Source organism: Panthera pardus, unplaced genomic scaffold (assembly GCF_024362965.1).
Source record: "Panthera pardus isolate Hobbes unplaced genomic scaffold, ASM2436296v1 HiC_scaffold_27, whole genome shotgun sequence".
NCBI classification, from domain to species: domain Eukaryota; kingdom Metazoa; phylum Chordata; class Mammalia; order Carnivora; family Felidae; genus Panthera; species Panthera pardus.
Window position 1 is genome coordinate 124993051 of NW_026526843.1, and position 24457 is coordinate 125017507.

Consider the following 24457-nt stretch of genomic DNA (forward strand, 5'->3'; position numbering starts at 1 on the left):
TGGCCTAAAATCCTGAGAGTGTTCTGGGTGAATTTAAGAAAAATGTACATTCTGATGTTCTGTGGATTATTAATATATCTGTTAGGTCTAGTTTAAATGTTGTTTTGTTGTCTATTTTTTCTTTATGTTTGTCCACTTGTTATATCAGTTTATTAAAGCGGGCCAGTAAAGTATCCCACTATTGTACAACTTCCTCCCCCGTTTGTGTGAATTTTTGCTTCAGAAGGTTTAAAGCTCTATCTTAGAAATTGTTCTATTTCTTGACAAATTGACTCTTTTTTAAAAGTAATCTCTATACTCATTGTGGGGCTTGAACTAAAAGCCTGAGGTCAAGAGTCAGGTATTCTACAGACTAAGCCAGCCAAGCACCTCTAAACTGACCCTTTTTAAAATATAATATTTTTCTTTTTCTACTGTAACAAAGGCAAGTTTGTCTAATAGGGGTATAGCCACTGCAGCTCTCTTTTATTACGACTTGTGTGATATTACGACTTGTTCCTTCCTTTTTCTTTGAATATTATTTGTGTCTTTGGATCAAAAGGGAGTCCAAGTAGTAGATTAGGTTTTCAAAATTTGTTTCGCCAGTATCTACCTTTCAACTGGGGAGTTTATTCCATGTACACTTAATTATTGACAAGAAAGGCCTTCTGCCATTATAATGTTTGCTTTTTATGTGTCTTATGTGTATATAAAAGTTCTTTCATTACAGCCTGATTTTACTGCTGACTTTTTCTAGTGCACTCCTTAGATTCATCTCTGATTTAATTGTCTGTGTGTTTTAAAATTCTTTTGTTATTGATTGATTTGGGGATTGTAAGGAGAATCTTTTTTATTAAATATAGTTTGAAATTGGGGCGCCTGGGTGGCTCAGTCGGTTAAGCGGCCGACTTCGGCTCAGGTCACGATCTCGCGGTCCGTGAGTTCGAGCCCCGCATCGGGCTCTGTGCTGACAGCTCAGAGCCTGGAGCCTGTTTCAGATTCTGTGTCTCCCTCTCTCTCTGCCCCTCCCCTGTTCATGCTCTGTCTCTCTCTGTCTCAAAAATAAATAAACGTTAAAAAAATTAAAAATAATCAAAATCTCTAAAAAAATATATAGTTTGAAATAATAATGACTTAGGTTCAGTAGTATGCAAAAACTCTGCTGTATACAGTTCCATTCCTTCATGTTTATGCTTTTGTCTCACATTGAATCTCTACACATCCATGTTTATGAAAATAGGTTTACGTTCGTTGCTTAATACATTTGTCTCCTAAATCATATATAGTAACAAGGAATTATAATCTATACTTAGAAGAAACTGGCCTTTATATTTATGTGTGCTAATACATTTACAAATGTTTTTGTTCATTTTTAATATGTCTTCAAACTATTACCTGTTGTTCTTTTATTTCAACACTAAGAAATCCCGTTAGTTTTTCTTAGAGGGCAGGTCTACTAGCAAAGAACTATCTCAGCATTTGTTTATCTTCTTATTTCCTAATTTTTCTTCACTATTAAAGAATGTTTTTTCTAGATATAGAATTTTTGGTGACAGTTTTTCCGCCCAGCACTTTAAAGAGGTTATCCTGTTGCCTCTTGACTTTCACACGTATAATGGGGTTTATTACTATTGAGGATCCATTGAATTGCTTCTCTTAACTGCCTCTAAGAACATTTAGATGTTGAAGGTGAGATGTCAAGAAGTTGTGTTATTTCATAGTTTCTTTCTTCATTAAGTGTTTTCCCTAGTTTTAAGTTCCTGATTTTATTCCAGAATTTGGAAAATTTGATACTGACAAGTTTTGATAGCTTTATGATTCTTTTAATGCAATCCATTTTTGGTGATCCCTTTCACTTCCCTTTCTACCTCTTTTTTTTTTTTTTTTTTTTTTTTTTTTTTGGTTTTTGTTTTGTGTATTTTCAGATACTTTTCTTCTGCTATATGTCCCTGTTACTCTATACACTCACCCTCCTTTTTGATTTATTAGGCACCATAGACTTGCATTTCTGATATGTTTCTAAATAATTCTCCACTCAGATGAACTTTTGATTTACATGTATTTATGTTGGCTTCGTTTCCAGATTATCTTGTCTTTATCTAGAAATGAATTTTTCTTTTGAAATTTACTGAATATTTGCATTTCTGAGATTTCCTTGTAAATGATGTAAAATTTTCTATTAAAGGTGTTTTACTTGCTGTGTAAATACAATAACCTGACTTACTTTTATTTTCCAGAAATTTGGTAGCAGCATAGTTATTAACCCTACGAAAGATAAGACAATGGTGCAAGAGCTTCTGGATTTTAAAGATAAGATAGATTTTATTATTGAAGCGTCTTTTCTGAAAAATGAGAAAATTATTGTTGCTATGAAAGATGCTTTTGAAACGTTTATTAATAAAAGACCTAACAAACCAGCTGAGCTTCTAGGTATGGTTTTCAATTTTACGCAATATGTATTTTATTTTTTATTTTGTTGTTTTAAATTATGTAACAAGAGTTCAGTTTGACCTCCTGATTTGTCATAATGTTGCCAGATTGACTACCAATGTTTGTAATAAACTATTTCTCTCAACTTTAGCGTTCACAAGACTTTGTTCCTTTGTTTAATAGTAACCCAGCCCTTTGGAAGCTCATGTGTCTTTAGCGTCCTATAAAATTATCAGTTTCTCTTATCAGTAGATAAGACTCATTTTAAAATAAATGAAAGCTTTCCTTACTCTCATGACACCTAATGATTTTATATTATAAGGGATATCTTTTTGCTGACATAAAAACTTGAAACACAGTATCAATTTGATTGTTCAAGAAACCTGAAACACATTATCAATTTGATTTTTCAAGAACAATAAATTATTTAGATGAGTACAATCAACATTTAATAAGTCCTTAAGACTTTGGGATTAATATAATCTCAGTTTCATGCAATATCTCGCAATATTTTGTTTTTAAAAATAGATTAGGGGCATGGTAGTGAGGAAATGACTATATTGTAATATTTGATCATTGAGGTTATAGAAATATAAAAATATCAGTGTAGAACTTACAGGAAGTAATTTATCTTTTTCTGCCACTCATCTGTCCGTTAACTCATTTATTCATTTTTTGTTTCATGAAAATTAATGCACCTCACTCTGGGGGAAAGTATTTGCTTGGACAAATGGTTTTTGTTCATATACATATTTGAAAATATAGCATTACTTAGAAAATTATTTTTTTACATTTTAGCAAAGTATGTGGATTCAAAGCTCCGTACAGGTAACAAAGAAGCTACGGATGAAGAACTTGAAGAATTATTAGCTAAAGTGGTAATTTTATTTAGGTTTATTCATGGTGAGTAATTTGGTTTAAATGTCTATTTAAAAGTTTTAAAAAATGGTAACATTGGGGAAGTATAAAGCACTAAGTGCAAATCCCAACCTAAATTGAATTCAAATAATGTTTTCTGGTGGTAAAACTGATAACTTTAAAAAGCTAACAATTCAGTGGCAATAAGTACGTTCACATGATTGTGCAGCCATCACAATTACTTAATCTCAAAAATTTCAGTATAAACTCCATACACATTAAGCAGTCATTTGTCATTTCCTTCTTGCCTTCAGCTTCTGGAAACCAAAAATTTGACTGCTCTCTATATGAACTTAAGTGTTCCGAGATACTTTATATAAGTGCATTCAGATAATACGTAACCATCTGTTTCACTTGCTATTTTCAGATGTATTGAATATAGTGTCTCATTTAATTTTCTGCCATTTTGCATTTTCCATCTTTGGCATTAAGGTGTTTTTCCTTAAATGTCACAGAGAAAGATGTTTTTGAAGCCTTCTACAAAAAAGATTTAGCAAAACGTCTCTTACTTGATAAGAGTGCTTCAGTTGATGCAGAAAAGTCAATGCTGTGCAAACTTAAACAAGGTGTGTGTCTTGACAGGTATATTGTTTGTTTCAGTCATATTTTTTGAGGGGGGGGGGCTTTTGTGCTTCATGAATCTGGGTGGAGAACTATGATTTCATTTCAGTGTTTACCTCTCATTTGGTAAGAGCTTGTTCTACACATCATTTTACAAACTACTAATTTAATGTGGTTATCCAAAAGTGTATGCACTCATTTGGCAGCTCTGTCATCATCCTTATGTGTTCCCACAGGCAGGTTATTTTAAGATTTGTATTTATAAATTTAGGATATTGGCTAAACTCTGGATAAGGTGGGATCATCTCACAAACATAAGTAAAAAGTAAGAGAAGCATGAAGATGTATAAAAAGGCAATTTAACCTAGTCAGAAAATTGAGGACAGTTTCTTTAAGGAAGCATGATTGAAATACAATGTGGAGATACAGAAATGTTGACGATGATAGCAGAAGTTAGTCCGTGCTAGAAAGAGTTTAGCAATTTGAAACGCTGGGGAATCAGAATAATCAGAGAAGAACACACAAGAGCTGTCATAAAGGCTACACTGAAAAGTTAATAGGTGTAAGATTTTGCGTGACCTTGGAGACCTTGTCTGTGATAACTGTTTTGTACCCTGGAAGCAGGATTATTTAAACAATTTGAAATAAGTTGTAGAAGTACTAATTTCTTTGTTTTTTTCTTTGTATTTTTTTCAGGTTTTTATTTAAATTTCAGTTAGTTCAAATACAGTGTAATAATAGTTTCAGGTGTACAATTTAGTGAGTCATAATTTCCATACAACACCCACGGCTCATCAAAATAAGTGTCCTTTTTAATCCCCATTACCCATTTAAGCCATCTCGCACCCACCTCCCCTTCCGGTAACCATCATTGTGTTCTCTATAGTGAAGAGTCTGATTTGCCATCCGTCTTTTTTTTCGTCTTCTATGTTTATCTGTTGTGTTTCTTAAATTCCACACACTAGTGAAATTATACAGTATTTGTCATTCTCTGACTTCATAATCCACTCTAGCTCCATACATGTTGCTGGAAATGGCAAAATTTCATTCATTTTGATTGCAGACCACCCCCCCCCCCACACACACGTGAGGGGGGTGGGGAGAGAGAGAGAGAGAGAGAGAGAGAGAGAGAGAGAGAGAGAGAGAGAGATCTTTATCCATTTATCTGTCAGTGGACATTTGGATGCTTTCCATAATTTGGCTATTGTTGATAGTGATGCTATAAATATAAGGGTTCAGGTATCCATTCAAATCAGTAGTTTTGTATCCTTTGGGTAAAACCTATTAGTACACTTGCTGGATCAAGGCAGTTCAGTTTTGAAGTTTTTGAGAACTTCCACACTAGTCTCCAGATAGACTGCACAAGTTTGCATTCCCATGAGCAGTGCGAGAGGGTTCCCTTTTCTCTGCATCCTCACCGATACCTGCTGGGTTTTGTTTTTTTTTTTAGTTGTTAGTTTTAGCTATTATGACTGGTGTGAGGTGGTATCTCATTGTGGTCTTGCTTTGTATTTACCTGATGATGAGTGATGTTGAGCATCTTTTCCTGTGTATGTTAGACATAAGGATGTCATCTTTGGAAAAATGTAGATTCCTGTCTTTTACCTGTTTTTTAACTGAGCTGTTTTTCTGGTGTTGGGTTGTATAAGTTCTTTATGTATTTTGAATACTCACTGTTTAGCATGCATGTATTTTTGCTAACATTTTTCCCGTTCCATAGAATGGAAATGGGAAATTCTGATTTCCCATTGGAAATGCTGATTATTCCCTTCACTGTTCAGAATGTTTTTTTTTCTGTATGAAGGTCCAATAATTTATTTTGCTTTTGTTTCCTTTATTTCTGGAGACATATCTAGTAAGAAGTTGCTATGGCTGAGGTCAAAGGGTTTGCTGCTTGTGTTTTTTTTTCTCTAGGATTTTGATGGTTTCATGTCTCATGTAGATCTTTCATCCATTTTGAACTTATTTTTGTGCATGGTGTAATAAAGTAGTCCAGTCTCATTCATTTACTTGATGCTGTCCAGTTTTAACAACACTATTTGTGGAAGAGATTGTTTTTTCCCCATTGGATAGTATTTCCTGCTGTGTCAAAGACAGTTGACCATGTACTTGTGGGGTATATTTCTGGGTTTTCTGTGGTGTTTCATTAATACATGTGTCGGGTTTTTTTTTGTTGTTGTTGTTTTGTTTTGTTTTGTTTTGTTGCCAGCACCATGCTGTCTTGATTACTACAGGCTTTGCAATACAGTTTGAAGCCAGAATTGTGATGCCTACAGCTTTGCTTTTCTTTGTCAGGATTTCTTTGGCTTTAGGGATCTTTGTGATTACATATAAATTTTGGTATTGTTTGTTTAGGCTCTGAAAAATGCTGGTGGTATTTTGATTGGGATTGCATTAAATATGTATATTGCTTTGGGTAGTATACACATTATAACAATGTTTGTTCTTCTAATCCATGAGCATGGTATGCCTTTCCGTACGTTTGTGTCTTTTTCAATTTCTTATATCAGAGCTGTATAGTTTTCAGAGTACAGATCTTTTATGTTTTTGGTTACCTTTACTCCTAGGTATGTGGTGCAGTTATAAATGGGATCAATTCCTTTGTCTCTCTTTTTGCAGCTTCGTTATTCGTGTATAGAAACGCAACAGATTTCTGTACTTTGATTTTGTGTCCTATGACACTGCTGAATTCATTTATCAGTTCTAACAATTGTTTTGGTAGATAGAGTCTTTGCGTTTTCCTACGTAGGGAATCATGTCATGTGCAAATAGTGAGTGTTTGACTTCTTCCTTGCCAATTTGGATTCATTTTGTTTCTGTGAATTGTCTGACTGCTGACGCTAGGGCTTCCAGTACTATGTTAAATAAATATGGTGACAGTGGACATGCCTCGTTCCTGATTATAGAGGAAAAGCTCTCAGTTTTTCCCCATTGAGATGATACTAGCTGTGGGTCTTTCTGGTATGACCTTTATTATATTGAGGCATGTTCCATGTATCCCTACTTTGTTGAGGGTTTTTAACATGAATGGGTATTGTATTTTGTCAAATGCTTTTTATGCATTTCTGGGAAGCTCATATACTTCTCTTACTTTCTTTTATTAATGTGGTGTATCACATTGATTGATTTGTGAATAATGAGCTTACCGTTGCAGCCCACGAATAAATCCTCCTTGATCAAGTTGAATGGTTTTTTAAATATATTGTGATACTCCATTTGCTAGTATGTTATTGAGGTTTTTTGCATTATATTCATCAGGACACTGGCCTATAGGTCTCTTTTTAGTGGAGTTTTTATCTGGTTTTTGAGTAAGGTAACACTGGCTTCATACAATGAGTTTAGGAGTTTTCTTCCATTTCTATTTTTTTTAATAGTTTGAGCAAAATAGTTACTAACTCCTCTTTCTGTGTTTGGTAAAATTCCCTTACAAAGCCATGTGCCTCTGGACTTTTATGTTTTGGAAGATTTTTTATTACTCAGTTTCTTCACTGGCTATTGGTCTCTTCAGTTTTTGTTTTTTTTTTCATTTATGTTTCAGTTTTGATAGTTTTTATGTTTCTAGGACTGTATCCATTTCTTCCAGATTGTCCAACTGGTTGGAATTTAATTTTTCATAATACTCTTTTTTATAATTTCATTTCCGTGTTATTTGTGATCTCTCCTCTCTCACTGATTATTTCATTTATTTGTGTCCTTTCTCTTTTCTTTTTTTTTTTTTTAACTTTTTTTTTTTAACGTTTATTTATTTTTGAGACAGAGAGAGACAGAGCATGAACGGGGAAGGGGCAGAGAGAGAGGGAGACACAGAATCGGAAGCAGGCTCCAGGCTCCGAGCCATCAGCCCAGAGCCCGACGCGGGGCTCGAACTCACGGACCGCGAGATCGTGACCTGAGCTGAAGTCGGACACTTAACCGACTGAGCCACCCAGGCGCCCCTCTCTTTTCTTTTTGATAAGTCTGGCTAGGGGTTTATCAATATTGTTTTTTAGAAGAACCAGATCCTGGTTTCATTGATCGGTTTGTTCTACTGTTTTTATTGGTTTTTTTTTTTCATTTGCATATAAGTTATTTCTGCTTTAATCTTTGTTATTTCCTTCATTCTTCAACCTTTATTTGCTGTTCCTTTTCTTGCTCCTTTAGGTGTAAACTTAGGTTTTATATTTGAGACTTTTTTTGCTGTTTGACATAGGGCTGCATTGCAGTATTGTTCTGTTAGGACTGCTTTTGCTCCTTTTAACGTTCTAAACTGCCCTAGTTTCATTTTCATTTGCTTCCATGTATTTTTTTATTCCTTACTTTGCCTATTTAATCCATTCATTCTTTAGTAGGATGTTCTTTAGCCTCCATGTATTTGTTGTCTCTCCAAATATTTTCTTATGTTTGGCTTCATGTGTCATAGCATTATGGTCAGAAAATATGCATTATATGATGTCATTCTTTTTGTATGTGTTGAGACCTGACTTGTGACCCAGTATGGAATCTTTTCTGGAGAATGTTCCATATGCACTCAAAAGGAACGTGTGTTCTGCTGTTTTAGGATGAAATGTTGTGAATATATCTGTTAAGTTCCTCTGGTTCAGTGTGTCATTTAAAACCATTGTTTCCTTGTTGATTTTCTGGATAGATGATCTTTCCATTGCTGTAAAAGTGGGATGTTAAAGTCCCTTGGTACTATTGTATTTTTGTCAGTGAGTTCCTGTATGTTTGCTGTTAGGTGGAGTATATATTTGGGGGAGCCAGTTTAGGGCATAAACATTGACAGTTGTTAGATCGTATTGTTGAATAGGCCCGTCTATATGATACTGTGTTTTCATTGCTTGTTAACAATCTGTGGTTTAAAATCTAGTTTTTCAGGGGCACCTGGGTGGCTCAGTTGGTTGTGCGTCCGACTCTTGATTTCAGCTCAGGTCATGATCTCATGCAGAACCTGTTTTGGATCTTCTGTCTCCCTCTCTCTGCCCCTCCCTTGCTTGTTCTCTCTCTCTCTCTCTCTCTCTCTCTCTCTCTGTCTCTCTCTCAAAAACAAATAAACATGAAAACATTTAAAAAAATACCTAGTTTTTCTGACATAAGTATTGCTGCTCCAACTTTCTTTTGATATCCATTTCCATGAGAAACTTTCCTCCATTCCTTCATTTTCAGTCTGCAGGTGTCTTTATGTCTGAAATGAGTGATTCTTTTTCATGAGCGAGTATTATACCATTGTATTTATATACCATTGTGCCTTTATTGATTCATCAGTGAATGGACATTTGGGCTCTCTGTATAACTTGACTACTGTTGACAGTGCTGCTGCAAAGATAGGAGTGCATGTATCCCTTCTATCAGTACTTTTGCTTCCTTTGGGTCAATACCCAGTACTGCGATTGTTGGATCATAGGGTAGTTCTGTTTTTAATTTTTTCGGGGAACCTCTATTTTGGTCTCTGTAGTGGCTGCCCAAGTTTGTATTACCACCAACAATGGGAGAGGGTTTCCCTTTCTCCACATCCTTGCCAATACCTGCTGTATCTTGTATTGTTGATTTTAGCCATTGTGACAGATGTGAGGTGGTATCTCATTGTGGTTTTGATTTTTATTGCTCTGATGATGAGTGATGTTGAGCATCTTTACTTCTGTCTGTTGGCCATTTATATGTCTGCTTTGGGAAAATGTCTTTTCATGTTTTCTGATTTTTTAATTGGTTTGTTAATTTTGGTTTTGCGTTTTATAAATTCTTCACAGATTTTGAAAATTAACCCTTGAGCAGATATGTCATTTGCAAGTATCTTCTTCTAATCCATAAATTGCCTTTTCATTTTGTTGATTATTCCCTTTGCTGTGCAGAGCCTTTTGTCTTCATGAAGTCCAGATAGTTTCTTTTTCCTTTTGTTTCTCTTGTCTCAGAGATATATTTAGTTAGAAGTTGCTATGGCGAAGGTCAGAGAGGCTACAGTCTGTGTTATCTTCTTGGATTTCCATGGCTTCCAGTCTCATGTTCAGACCTTTCATCCATTTTGAATTTATTTTTATGGATGGTGTAAGAAAGTGGTCTAATTTCATTTTTGACAACACTAGTTATTGAAGAGACAGGTATTTTTTCCCCATTGGGTAGTATTTCCTGCCTTGTCAAAGATTAGTTGACCTTATAGTTGTGGCTTCATCTATGAGTTTTCTGTTCCCTTGATCTTAGTGTATGTTTTTGTGCCATCACCGTACAGTCTTTATTGCCACACCTTGGTAATATGACTGTAAATCAGGAATTTCAGTTCTTCCAGCTTTGCTTTTCTTTTTCAAGACTGCTTTTACTGTTTGTGGTCTTATGTGGTTCCATACATATTTTGGGATTGTTTAGTGTAGCCCTGTGAATAATGCTGTTGGTATTTTGATAAGAATTGCATTAAGTATAGATTACTGTGGTGGTATAGACATTTTAACAGTATTAGTTTTCCAGTCCGTGGGCATGTAATGTGTCATTTCTTTGTGTCAGTTTTAGTTTCTTTCAACAGTGTTTTACAGTTTTTTCAGGGTACAGGTCTTTCACCCCCTTGGTTCGGTTTATTCCTGGGTATCTTATGACTTTGGATGTAATTGTAATGGGAGTTATTTCTTAATTTCCCTCTGTGTTGCTTTCATTATTGGTGTTTTGAAAAGCAACTGATTTCTGTGTGTTGATTTTGTATCCTGCAGCGTTACTGTATTTGTAAATCAGGTCTGGAGCATTTTGGGGTGTTTTTTTTTTTTTCATATAGTGTATCACGTTATCTGTAAATGGTGAAAGTTTTACTTATTACTTACTTATGGAATAACTTTCTTTTTTTTTTATTTGATTGGTCTCACTAGAACTTTCAGTACTATGCTGAATAAAAATGGATAGAGTAGATATCCTTGTCCTGTTCCTGAAGTTATGGGAAAAGCTGTGATATTTTCCCAGTTGAGATAGATAGCAGCTGTGGGTTTTTCATATTGGTCTTTATTATGTTGGGGTATGTCTCCTCTAAATCTACTTTGTTGAGGGTTTTTATCACTAGTGAATGCTGTAGTTTTTGAAAGGAGTCAGTCATATGGTTCTTATCCATTCTCTTATTGATGTGATGTAGCACATTGTTTTGCAAATATTGAATCACCCTTGCAGTGCCAGGAATAAATCCCCCTTGACTGTGGTAAATGATTTTTTTAAATGTGTTGTTGTATTTGGTTACCTAGTATTTTAATGAAGATTTTTGCATCTGTGTCCGTAAGGGATATTGGTCTATAGTTCTCTTTTTCAGTGGCGTCTTTATCTGGTTATGTTTTCAGGAAAATACTGGCTTCATAGAATGGATTTGGAAGTTTTCCTTTCTTCTATGTTTTTTGGCATAGTTTGGGAATAGGTTTGTACTCTTCACTCAGTTTTTGCTAGAATTTGCCAGTGAAGCCATTTGGTCCTGCACTTTTATTTGTTGGGAGATCTTTTATTGCTGATTCAGTTTCCTTGCAAGTTTTCTATGTCTTACTGTTCAACTTTTCTTACTATAGAAGTGTGGGTAGTTTATGTCTGTAGGAATTTATCCATATTATCTAGGTTGTACAATTTGTTGGCCTTTAGTTTTTCATAATAGTTCTTTCATAATTGCGTGTGATTTCTGTGGTGGTGTTTCTTGTTTCTCGTTTGTAATTTTTTTTATTTTCTTTGTGGGAGTTCTTGCTTTCTCTCTTTGGTAAAGTCTGGCTAAAGACTTGCTAGTTTTTTCAGAGAACCAACAACTCATTTAATTGATCTGATGTACGTTTTTTTTTCATTTCTGAATACTTTAATTGTCTCATGTTTATTATTTTAGCTGGCTTCAGGCTTTACATTTCCCCCCCTCGTCCCTTTAGTTGTAAGGTTAATTTGTGTATTTGAGCTTTTTATTTCTTCTTGAGGTAGATCTGTTGTATAATATAATTCCCTCTTGGGACTGCCTTTTCTACATCCCAGAGGTTTTGAACTGTCATGTTTTCATTTTCATTTGTTCCCATGTATTTTTTAAAATGTCTCCTTTGATTTCATGGCTGACTAATTCATTGTTTAGTAGAGGGCCCTTTAATCTCCATGTATTTGTGGTCTTCCTGGATTTTTGTTTTGTGGTTGACTTTAAGTTTCATGAAAAGTTGCATAGAATCATTTAACCTTTTTGTGTTTATTGAGACTTGATTTGTGTCCTAATATGCAATTTATTCTGGGGAGTGTTTCACGGGCACTTGAAAAGAATGTGCATTGTGCTGTTTTAGATTGAAATGTTCTAAAAATATACATGTTAAGTCCATCTGGTCCAGCGTGTCATTCAAAGCCATTGTTTCTTTGTTAATTATCTGCTTAGATGATCTGTCCATTGATGTGGGCTGCTAAAGTCTCTTACTATTGTTGTCTTGTTATCAGTGTATTCAGTTATGTTATTATTTTTTAACATTTGGGTTCTCGCAACTTGGCTTTAGTAAACTCCTGGAATGACAATGCTAGCGGATTAGGTGACAAGTATCTGTGGATCCCTGCCTCCTGTCTCTGTGCCTGTGCTGGAGAGCATGGAAGAAAAATGGGACCTACCAGGTCCTTTGTCTTCAGTATTCCCCAGCATGTTCCAAAATCACTATCAACAGATCTTTCTGCTTCCCTAGTATTGTATAAACTGCCATTTTATGTTATCTCTCCAAGGGCATTGTCCTTAAGGGCATTGACCAGCTATCACTCATCCTCTCAGTTCACCCAGTGCTGCTGAGTCATCTGACCTCTATAGGTCCAGGCTCTAAGTCCCACTTGTATAAGTTGACAGAATTCAGCCTGTCTGGTGTTTAAAGCCAAATGTTATGGGGTAAGTCCTCCCCATGTCAGCTCCCTGGTGTGAAGGCCTATTTCTCTACCCTCTGCACATGCAGCACCATCTTACCTGCAGGCAGCCTCCTTCCATCTTTCTGACCTTCCTGTGCTTTCAGATGCAGTTTTGTGTCTGTAGTTAGCTGTGGAGTTTGTTGTCCAGTCTTCAGGTCACTGTCTGCTTTATCGACTTGGATGTGGATGGCATCTAGTTGTAAATGTGGGATGAAGTGAGTTATGAGTCCTCCTATAGGGTCCTCCTACTCTGCCATCTTTAATGCTCCTCCCTAGAACAGTTTTTTGCTGAAGTGTTTGGGATTTTCTGTATGTAAGATCACATCATATACTTAAAATGACAGTTTTGCTTCCTTCTTCCTATTTTGATGCCTTTCTAAAATGTCTCTTAAGTAATTGCTCTGGCTAGGTCTTCCAGTACTGTATTGAAAGAGTGCTGAGTGTGGGCACCATTTTCTTGCTCCTGAACACAGAGAAAGAAACTTGGAGGAATTTTAAAGTTGAATGTGAGCTCTGATTTCTTCTAGATGGCCTTAATGAGATTGAGGCATATTCTTTCTACACTCAATTTGTTGAGGGTTCTTACCACGATAAACTGTACTTAATACGTCAGATGCTTTCTCCGCATCTGCTGAAACGATCACACATGATTTTAATTTGTCATTCCATTTGTCTGTCACATTTATTGTTTCCTTATTTGGAACTGTCTTCACATTCCAAGGATAAATCTCACTGGTCATGGTGACTGATCCCTTAAATGTGTTGGTGAATTCAATTTGCCAGGATTTTGTTGACAAATTTTGCAATATATGGAAATTGGCTTAAACTTTAATTATTATATACATGTTGGTATACATGTAAATACATATTTTTATATTTTTATATTTTTATTTTACTTACAGTTATTTATTATATATATGTAAGTATACATGTAGATGTATATTTTTATATTTTTCTTTTATTTAAAATTATTTCCTTTCTTTGACTTTAGATTCCATTATCACATACATAAAACTGTTGATGTTATTTATATTAGTATACTATATAATTAATTGGTTGACATCATTTTGGATTAAAATTATGGGGTTGCATATCAGCTTCATTAACTGGATATTCAGATGTCTCCGAAAGTTTGGGAAGTCCTCGGCCATTGCTTCTTTATGCTTTGCACCCTCTCTGCGTCTCTTCTTCTTCTGGAACTCCATTGCATTGATGAGCAGATTGTTTCTCTTAATGCTGTTCAATTTGTAAGGTCCAGGCTGTGAGCTGTCAGCACAGAGACTGATGCAGGGCTTGAACTTAACAGACTGCGAGATCCTGACGTGAGCACAGTCAGATGCTTAACCAATGAGCCACCCAGGAATTTTTCAATTCAGTTACTGAATGTTTGAAATGGGAGTTTATTCTTAGTTCATTTTTAGCTTTTCTATCTCTGCGGTGATGGTCTTCTTTTCTTCATGCATTCCTTTTTTTTTGTTTTTGTTTAGTTTTTACATTTTTAACTCATTGACAATGCTCATCGCACTTATTTTAAATTCTTTGCTAAGTAGGTTTTATTCCTTTCAGTTTTGTTTTGGGGGATTGCTCTTTTTTTAGTTATTCTTTTTTTTTTTTCAGATTATTACTTCTTTTTTTCCCAAATTATTATTTAAATTCCAGGTAGTTAACATACAGTGCATTATTGGTTTCAGGAATAGAATTCAGTGATTCACCACAACATGGTGCTCATCACACCATGAGCTCATCAACACGGTGCTCATCACACAAGTGTCCTTCTCAATACCCATCACCCATCTAACCCATTCCCCCCACCACCTCCCTCCATCAAATTGCAGTCTGTACTATTTTTAAGAGTCTTTCATTGTTTTTCCCCTCCTTTTGTTTTCTTTCTTCCACTTCGGTAGGGTCATCTGTTTTCTTTCTTAAATTTCATATATGAATGCAATTATGTGGTTTTAATATTTCTGTCTTTCATTTAACATAGTATGATCTACCTCCATCCATGTCACTTGCAAATGACAAGACTTAATTATTTTTTATCACGGAGTAGTATTTCATTGTATATATATCCCACATCTTCTATATTCTTCATTCATGGACATAGCTCAAGAGCTATTTCCATTGTTTGGGTACTGGTGATGCTACTGCTATAAAATTGTGGTGCATGTACCCCTTTGAATCAGAATTTTTGTATCCTTTGCATTGTTAGATGGTGGTATAGTTCTATTTTTAATTTTTTTAGTGTTTGTTTATTTTTGAGAGAAAGACAGAAAGTGAGTGGGGGAGGGGCAGGGAAAGAGGGAGACACAGAATCCCAGGCAGGCTCCAAGCTCTGAGCTGTCATCACAGAACCCAGTGTGGGGATTGAACCCATGAGCAGTGAGATCATGGCCTGAGCTGAAGCCAGATGTACCAGCTGAGCTACACAGGTGTCCCTAATTTTAATTTTTTGAAGAGCTTCCATATTGCTTCCAGAGTGGCTGCACCAGGTTGCATATCCACCTTCAGTGCAAGAGGGTTCCCCTTTGTCCACATCATCAACAGTATCCGTTTCCCGAATTGTTCATCTTAGCCATTCTGACAGGTGTTAGAAGGTGTCTCATTTTGGGGTTTGATTTGTATTTCCCTTGTGATGAGTGCCATTGAGCATCTTTTCATGTGTCGGTTAGCCATCTTTATCCAAAAAAGATAACCAGATATCTTCTTCCAAAGAAGACACTTAGTCTTCTTGTCCTCTACCCATTTCTTAATAGATTATATTCTTTTTGGATGTTGAGCTCGATAAGTTCTTTATAGATAACCCTTTATCTGATGTGTCATTTGCAAATATCCTCCCATTCTGTAGGCTGCGTTTTAGTTTTGTTGATTGTTTCCTACACTATGCAGTTTTCTATCTTGATGAAGTCCCGGTGGTTCCGTATTGCTTTTGTCTCCCTTGCCTCCAGAAATGTGCCTAGAAACTAGTTGCTACAGCTGAGGTCAAAGAGGTGGCTGCCTATGTTCTCCTCTAGAATTTTTATGGTTTCATGTTTCACATTTAGCTCTTTTACCCATTTGAAATTATATTTGTGTACAGTGTAAGAAAGTGGTACACTCTCATTCTTCTGCATCTTGCTTTCCCATTTGCCAACACCATGTGATAAAGGGACTTTTTCCTTTGGGTATCTTTCCTGCTTTGTCAAAAATTAGTTAACCATACTATGGTTGTGGGTCTGTTTCTCGGTTTTCTATTGTGTTTCATATATCTGTGTGTGTGTTTGTGCCCGGACCTTAACTGTTTTGATGACGAAAGGTTTGTAATACAAGTTGAAGTCTAGTTGTGATGCCTCCACCTTTTCTTTTCTTTTCTTTTCTTTTCTTATTCCGGATCTGTGACTGTTTGGGGTCTTCTTTGGTACTGTACACATTTTAGGAATATTTGCTCTAGCTCTGTGAAAAGTCCTGGTTACATATATATATATATATATATATATATATATATATATATATATATATATATATATATATATATATATGTGTATGTATGTGTGTATACACACACACACACACATACATATATGTTACATATATACAAATATATACATACATATATTTACAATATATATAAATAAATATATATTGTAAATATATGTATACATATTTTAAATATATCTATATTTAACATGTTAACAGTATTTTTGGTTCTCTTTCCTTTTCATTTTTTAAATTTTCATCCAAATTCGTTAGTGTATAGTGCAACAATGATTTCAGGAGTAGATTCCTTAGTTCCCCTTACCTATTTAGCCCATCCCCCCTCCCCAAGCCCCCCCCCATAACCCTCAGTTTGTTCTCCTTATTTATGAATCCCTTATGTTTACTCCCGCTCCTTGTTTTTATATTATTTTTGTTCCCCTTTCCTTATGTTCATCTGTTTTATGTCTTAACAGCCCCCATAGGAGTGAAGGCATATGATTTTTGTCTTTCTCTGACTAATTTCACTTAGCATAATACCCTCCAGTTCTAGCCACATAGTTGCAAATGGCAAGATTTCATTCTTTCTGATGGCCGAGTCATACCCCGTTGTATGTATATACCACATCTTCTTTATCCATCCATCCATCGATGGGCATTTGGGCTCTTTCCATACTTTGGCTGTTGCTTACAGTGCGGCTATAAACATGGGGGTGCATGTGTCCCTTCGAAACAGCACACCGTATCCCTTGGATAAATGCTTAGCAGTGCAATTGCTGGGTCATACAGTAGTTCTATTTTTAGTCTTTTGAGGAACCTCCATACTGTTTTCCAGAGTGGCTGCACCAGCTTGCATTCCTACCAACAATGCAAAAGTGATTCTCTTTCTCTGCTACCTCACCAACATCAGTTTTTGCCTGAGTTGGTAACGTGACTATACTGACAGGTGTAAGGTGGTATCTCATTGTGGTTTTGATTTGTATTTCCCTGATGATGAGTGATGTTGAGCATTTTTTCATGTGTTGGTTGGCCGTCTGGATGTCTTCTTTGGAGAAGTGTCTACTCATGTCTTTTGCCCATTTCTTCAGTGGATTATTTGATTTTTGGGTGTTGAGTTTGATAAGGTCTTTGTAGATTTTGGATACTAACCCTGTATCTGATATGTCATTTGCAGATATCTTCTCACATTCTGTGGGTTGCCTTTTAGTTTTGCTGATGGTATCCTTCGCTTTGCAGAAGCTTTTTATTTTGATGAGGTGCCCGTGGTTCATTTTTGCTTTTGTTTCCCTTGCCTCTGGAGATGCATTGAGTTAGAAGTTGCTGCGGGCAAGATCAAAGAGGTTTTTTCCTGCTTTCTCCTCGAGGATTTTGATGGCTTCCTTTCTTCCATTGAGGTCTTTCATCCATTTTGAGTTTATTTTTGTGTATGGGGTAACAAAATGGTCCAGGTTCATTCTGCTGCGTGTCGCTGTCCCGTCTTCCCAGCACCACTTGCTGAAGAGACGCTCTTTATTCCATTGGATATTCTTTGCTGCTTTGTCAAAGATTAGTTGGCCGTTCATTTGTGGGTCCATTTCTGGGTTCTCTTTTCTGTGCCATTGATCTGAGTGTCTGTTCTTGTGCCAGTACCATACTGTCTTGATGATTAGAGCTTTGTAGTGTAGCCTGAAGTCTGGGATTGTGAGGCCTCCCGCTTTGGTTTTCTTTTTCAAGATTGCTTTGGCCATTTGGGGTATTTTCTGGTTCCATACAAATTTTAGGATTGTTTGTTCTAGCTCTGTGAAGAATGCTGGTGTTATTTTGATAAAGATTGCATTGATTATATAGATTGCTTTGGGTAGTATTGACATTTTAACAATATTTGTTCTTCCTATGGAGCATGGAATCTTTTCCATTTGTGTGTGTGTGTGTGTGTGTGTGTGTGTGTGTGTGTGTGTGTGTGTGTCTTTTCAATTTCTTTCATAAGCTTTCTATTGTTTTCAGTGTATAGATTTTCTACCTCTTTGGTTAGATTTATTCGTAGGTATTTTATGGGTTTTTGCGCAACTGTCAATGGGATCGATTCCGTCATGCCTCTTCCTGTCGCTTCATGCTTGGTGGATAGGAATGGAACCGATTTCTGTACGTTGACTTTATATCCTGCAACTTTGCTGAATTTATGAATCAATTCTAGCAGGTTTTTGGTGGAATCTTTTGGGTTTTCCATATAGAGTATCATGTCGTCTGTGAAGAGTGAATTTTTGACCTCCTCCTGGCTGATTTGGAAGCCTTTTATTTCTTTGTGTTGTCTGATGGCAGAGGCTAAGACTTCCACTACTATGTTGAGTAACAGTGGTGAGAGTGGGCATCCCTGTCTTGTTCCTGACCTTAGGGGGAAAGCTCTCAGTTTTTCCCCATTGAGGATGATATTAGCGCTGGGTCATTTATCCATGGATTTTTTCGATCTCGAGGTATGCTCCTTCTATCCCTACTTTCTTGAGGGTTTTTATCAAGAAAGGATGCTGTATTTTGTCAGATGTTTTTTCTTAGTCTCTTGAGAGGATCGTGTGGTTCTTGTCCTTTCTTTTATTGATGTGATGATTCACATTATTTGTTTTGTGGATATTGAACCAGCTCTGCATCCCAGGTATAAATCCCACTTGGTTGTGGTGAATACTTTTTTTTAATGTATTGTTGAATCCAGTTGCCTACTAGCTTGTTGAGGATTTTTGCATCCATGTTCATACTTTTCAATGTATTCTTTTAATGTATTTAATGAATTTTTAATGTATGGTTGGCTAATATCTCGGTGAGGAATTTTGCGTCCATGTTCATCAGGGAAATTGGTCTATAGTTCTCCTTTTTAGTAGGGTCTCTGGTGTTGGAATCAAGGTAATGCTGACTTCATAGGAAGAGTTTGGAAGTTTTCCTTCCATTTCTGTGTTTTGGAACAGCTTCAAGAGAATAGGTGTTCACTCTTCGTTAAATGTTTGGTTGAATTCCCCCGGAAAGCCCTCTGGCCCTGGACTCTTGGTTTTGACAGGTTTTTTATTACTGACTCAATTTCCTTACTGGTAATGGGTGTGTTCAAATTTTCTATTTCTTCCTGTTTCAGTTTTGGCAGTGTATATGTTTCTAGGAATATGTCCACTTCTTCCAGATTGCCCCTTTTATTGGCATATAATTGCTCGTAATGTTCGCTTATTATGGTTTTTATTTCTGCTGTGTTTGTTGTGATCACTCTTCTTTCATTCTTGATTTTATTTATTTGGGTCCTTTTCTTTTTCTTCTTGATCAATCACTCTAGTTGTTTATCAATTTTGTTAATTATGTCATAGAAATAGCTTCTGGTTTCATTGATCTGTTCTACTGGGTGTTTTTTTTTTCTGTTTTGTTTTGTTTCTTTTTTTTGTTTGTTTTTTTTTTGGTTTCGATAGCATTGATTTCTGCTCTGATCTTTATTATTTCCTGTCTTCTGCTGGTTTTGGGTTTTATTTGCTGTTCTTTTTCCAGCTCCTTAAGGCGTAAGCTTAGGTTGTGTCTCTGAGATCTTTCTTCTTTCTTTAGGGAGGCCTGGATTGCTGTATACTTTCTCCTGATGACAGCCTTTGCTGCATCCCAGAGGTTTTGGGTTGTGGTATTATCATTTTCATTGACTTCCATATACTTTTTAATTGCCTCTTTAACCGCTGGGTTAGCCCATTCATTCTTTAGTAGGATGTTCTTCAGTCTCCAAGTATTTGTTACCTTTCCAAATTTTTTTCTTGTGGCTGATTTAGAGTTTCATAGCATTGTGGTCTGAAAATATGCATGGCATGATCTCGATCTTTTTGTACTTACTTAGGGTTGATTTTTGTCCCAGTATATGCTCTATCCTGGAGAACGTTCCAAGTGCACTGGAGAAGAATGTATATTCTGTTCTTTAGGATGAAATGTTCTGAAGTCCATCTGGTCCAGTGTGTCATTCAAAGCCATTGTTTCCTCATTGATTTTTTGATTAGATGATTTGTCCATTCCTCTGATTGCAGTATTGAAGTCTCCTCCTGTTTTGGTATTATTATGATGAGTGTCTTTATGCTTGTAATCAATTAATTTATGTATTTGTGTGTTGCCACATTTGGTGCATAAATGTTTAGAATTGCTAGGCCTTCTTGGTGGATAGGCCCCTTGATTATGCTATAATGCCCTTCTGCATCTCTTGATACAGGATTTATTTTAAAGTCTAGATTGTCTGAGAAGTGTGGCTACTCCGGCTTTCTTTTGTTGAACATTAGCATGATAGATGGTTCTCCGTCCCCTTATTTTCATTCTGAAGGTGTCTTTAGGTCTAAAGTGGGTCTCTTGTAAACAGCACATAGATGGATCTTTTTTCTTATCCATTCTTTTACCCCGTGTCTTTTGATTGGAGCATTGAGTGCGTTGATGTTTAGAGTGACTACTGAAAGATACGAAATTATTGTCATTGTGTTTCTTGTAGAGTTGGAGTTTCTGGTGGCGTTCTCTGGTCCATTCTAGTCTTTGTTGGTTTTGGTCTTTTTTTTTTTTTTTTTTTTCATCTTTTCTCCCCTCAGAGAGTCCCCCTTAAAATTTATTGCAGGGATGTTTTAGTGGTCACAAACTGTAATTTTTGTTTGCCTGGGAAACTTTTTCTCTCTCCTTCTATTTTGAAGGACAGCCTTGCTGGATAAAGAATTCTTGGCTGCATATTTTTCTGATTCAGCACATTGAATATATCCTGCCACTCCTTTCTGGCCTGCCAAGTTTCTGTGGATAGGTTTGCTGCAAACCTGATCTGTCTTCCCTTGTAGTTTAGGGACTTTTTTTTCCCTTGCTGCTTTCATGAGTCTCTCCTTGCCTGAGAGAGAATGTCCTCCTTTGTCTCTCCTTGTGAATTTGACTATGATATGCCTTGTTGAGGGTCATTTTTTGTTGAATCTAATGGGGGTCCTCTGTGCTTTCTGGATTTTGATGTCTGTGTCTTTCCCCAGGTTAGGAAAGTTTTCTGCTATGATTTGCTCACCTAACCCTTCTACACCTATTTCTCTCTCTTCCTCTTCTGGGACGCCTGTGGTTCTGATGTTGTTCCTTTTTAATGAGTCACCAATTTCTCTAATTCTTCAGTCGTGCTCTTTTGCCCTGATCTCCCTTTTTTTCTGCTTCATTATTCTCCATAAGTTTGTCATCTATATCCGTGATTCTGTGTTTTGCGTTGTCCATCCTTGACGCCACAGCATCCATCTGTGATTGCAGCTCCGTTATAGCATTTTTAATTTCATTCTATTTTTTGCTTCTTTTATCTCTGCAGAAAGGATTTCTAATCTATTTTTGACTCCAGCCAGTATTCTTATTACCGTGATTCTAAATTCTGGTTCAGACATCTTGCTTGTATCTCTTGGTTAAATCCCTGGCTGTTGTTTCTTCGTGCTCTTTCTTTTGGGGTGAATTCCTGCTGAATTCTGTGGTTCAGGTTTTTCAGATTGATGTGTTAATCCTCCAATCCGTTTTCTAGGTGTGCAGAATGGTTTAGTGTTGGTCTGATTGTATTTCATGGACTCGAGATACACAAAAAACTTCCATGCTGTCCCCATTCCTGGTTATATTTTAGTAGGGGTTACATTAACTGTATAGATTGCTTTGAAATTTTAACCATGTTTGTTCTCCAGTTCATGAGCATGGAATGTTTTTCAAATTCTTTGTGTCATCCTCAATTTTTTTCACCAGAGCTGTATAGTTTTCAGAGTACTGGTCTTTTACCTCCTTAGGTACAATTATTCTTAGGTGTGTTATGTATGGTTTTGGTGCATTGAAATGGGATCAATTCTTGGATTTCTTTTTCAGCTCCTTCATTGATGGTATGGAGGAATGCAACAGACTTCTGCATGTTTATTTTATATCCTGTGACTTTGCTGAATCATATATTAGCTCTGCCATTTGGTGGAGACCTTTGGGTTTTCAACATAAAATATCATGTTGTCTTCATATAGTGAAAATTTGAATTCTTCCTTGCCAATTTGGATGCCTTTTATTGCTTTCTGTTGTCTTGTTGCTGAAGCTAAGATTTCTGTACTATGTGAAATAGTAATGATGGGAGGGATATCGTTGTCTTTTTCCTAACTGTACAGCAAAAGTTGGCAGTTTTTCCCCATTGAGGATGATATTAACTGTGGGTCCTTTGTATACAGCCTTTATGATGTTGAAGTATGTTCCACCTGTCACTACTTTGTTGAGGGTTTTTGTCACAAAAGAATGCTGTATTTTGTCTAATGGTTTTTCTGCCTCTGTTGACAGGATAATAGGGTTCTTCTCCTTTCTTCTGTTAATGTGGTGTATCACGTTCATTGATTTGCAGATATTGAACCAGCCCCATAATTCGTGTTAAATAACTCTTCTAATGTGCTGTTGGATTTTATTTGCTAACATCCTGTTGAGAATTGTTGCATCCATGTTCATCAGGGGTACTGGCCTGTAATTCTCCTTGATGGTGGGGTCTTTGTCATTTTTGGAACCAAGGTAATGCTGGCTTCAGAGAATGAGTTTAAAAGTTTCCCTTCCATTTCTGTTTTTGTTTTTGGTTTTTGGTTTTCTGGAACAGTTTGAGAAGAGTTGGTATTAACTCTTCTTTAAATGTCTGGTAGAGTTTCCCTGGGACGGCATTTGGCCCAGGACTCTTGTTTATTGAGAGATTTTTGATCACTAATTCACTTTATTTGTTGATTTTGGGTCTGTTAAAAGTTTCTATCTCTTCCTGTTTCGGTTTTGATAGTTTATATGTTTCTAGGAATTTTTCCATGTGTTCCAGATTGCCCAGTGCAATGGCATATAATGTTTCATAATATTCTCTTGTAATTGTAGTTTTGTGGTGTTGGTTGCGATTTCTCTCTTTCCATTCATGATTTTATTTATTTGGGTCCTATCTCTTTTCTATTTAAGTGGCTAGGGACTTATGGATTCCGTTAATTCTTTCAGAAAACCAGCTCTTAGTGTCCTTCATCTGTTCTGTGATTCTTTTTGTTCGTTTCTATATTGTTTATGTCTGCTCAGATATTTATTATTTCCCACCTTCTGTTGGCTTTAGGCTTTATTTGCTGCTCCTTTTCTAGCAACTTTAGAAAAGGTTAGGTTGTATACATGGGACCTTTCTTGCTTCTTGAGATAGACCTGAATGAATTGCAGTGTGCCTCCCTGTTACGACTGCCTTGGCTGCATCCCAAATTTTGGATTGTTTTTTTTGTTTGTTTGTTTGTTTTTTCATTTTCACTTCTGTTTCCTTTTTGATTTCCTCTTTAATTTCCTGGTTAGCCGAGTCATTCCTTAGTAGGATGATAACTTAAGGTCCAGATAGTTGAGGACTTTTCCAAAGTTTTTATTTTGGTTGATTTTGAGTTTTATAATGTTGTGGTTTGAAAATATGATACTGCATCTAAGATCTTAATGTTTTGGTACTTGTTGGGGGCTGATTTGTGACCCAACATGTGATCCATTCAGGAGAATGTTCGTATGTGCCTTAAAAAATGTGCGTTTTGATGCTTTAGGAAGAAATGTTCTGAATATATTTGTTAAGTCCATTTGGTCCAGTGTGTCATTCAGCGCTGTTGTTTCCTAGTTGATTTTCTGCTTGCAAGACTGTGATTTCCTGTTACCCCCAGAGTATGCCTGCAGCATACTAATACATAAGCTGTGGTGTTTGCCTCTTTTTAGTACCTTCCAAACTGTACTTCCACACTGACAGTCTTTTTGGTACTCTAATTCAGATGAAACTTCACCACTCCCTCATGTACCCTCCAGACAGCCACAATACTAGATGTATGGCTTACACTTTTGTTTTTATCCCACAGAAGGAGCTCTGTTCCCACAGAAGTTGCATCATGGTATGCTGGCTAGTAGCAGAGGAATTTGCAAAATGTCATGAGTTTTCCTACCCGTTTTTCTGGTCTGTTTATTCTCCACTAACTCATGTGTTGTATCTTCTGTACTGTATAGTTCTTACAAAGGTATCTTGTTTTGAATGTTGTTACGTCCATGTGTCTAATTGGTGGTCTGAATATCCCTAGTCTGTCATCTTTCTGATGCATCTTTAATATTTCAAGTTGTATTTAGATTTAATTTTTGACCTACTGTGTGCTCTGTGCTGGAAAATATTCCAGTGCCATTGGAAAGAATCTGTCATCTACTCCTTGATGACTCATCTCTGCATCTTTTGGGTTTGTTGATATATTGCATTCTTTTTTTGTTGTTGTTGTGTATGTGTGTGTGTTCTACTTCTTTAGTAGTCTTTTATCTAATTGTTCTATGTATTATTGAAAGCAGAATATTG

The 24457-nt window shown here is 36.3% G+C and overlaps 1 protein-coding gene across 1 annotated transcript in view; it reads left to right on the plus strand.

The window, feature by feature from the left end:
* The window catches only part of LOC128773880 (cullin-4B-like), a 137961-nt gene that overhangs the window by 47577 nt on the left and 65927 nt on the right, over positions 1-24457 (plus strand). Inside the window, exons 12-14 of the mRNA XM_053891917.1 lie at positions 2217-2409; positions 3208-3312; positions 3783-3893. Coding sequence (XP_053747892.1) covers positions 2217-2409; positions 3208-3312; positions 3783-3893 — 409 coding nt within the window. The remainder of the gene's footprint in view (positions 1-2216; positions 2410-3207; positions 3313-3782; positions 3894-24457) is intronic.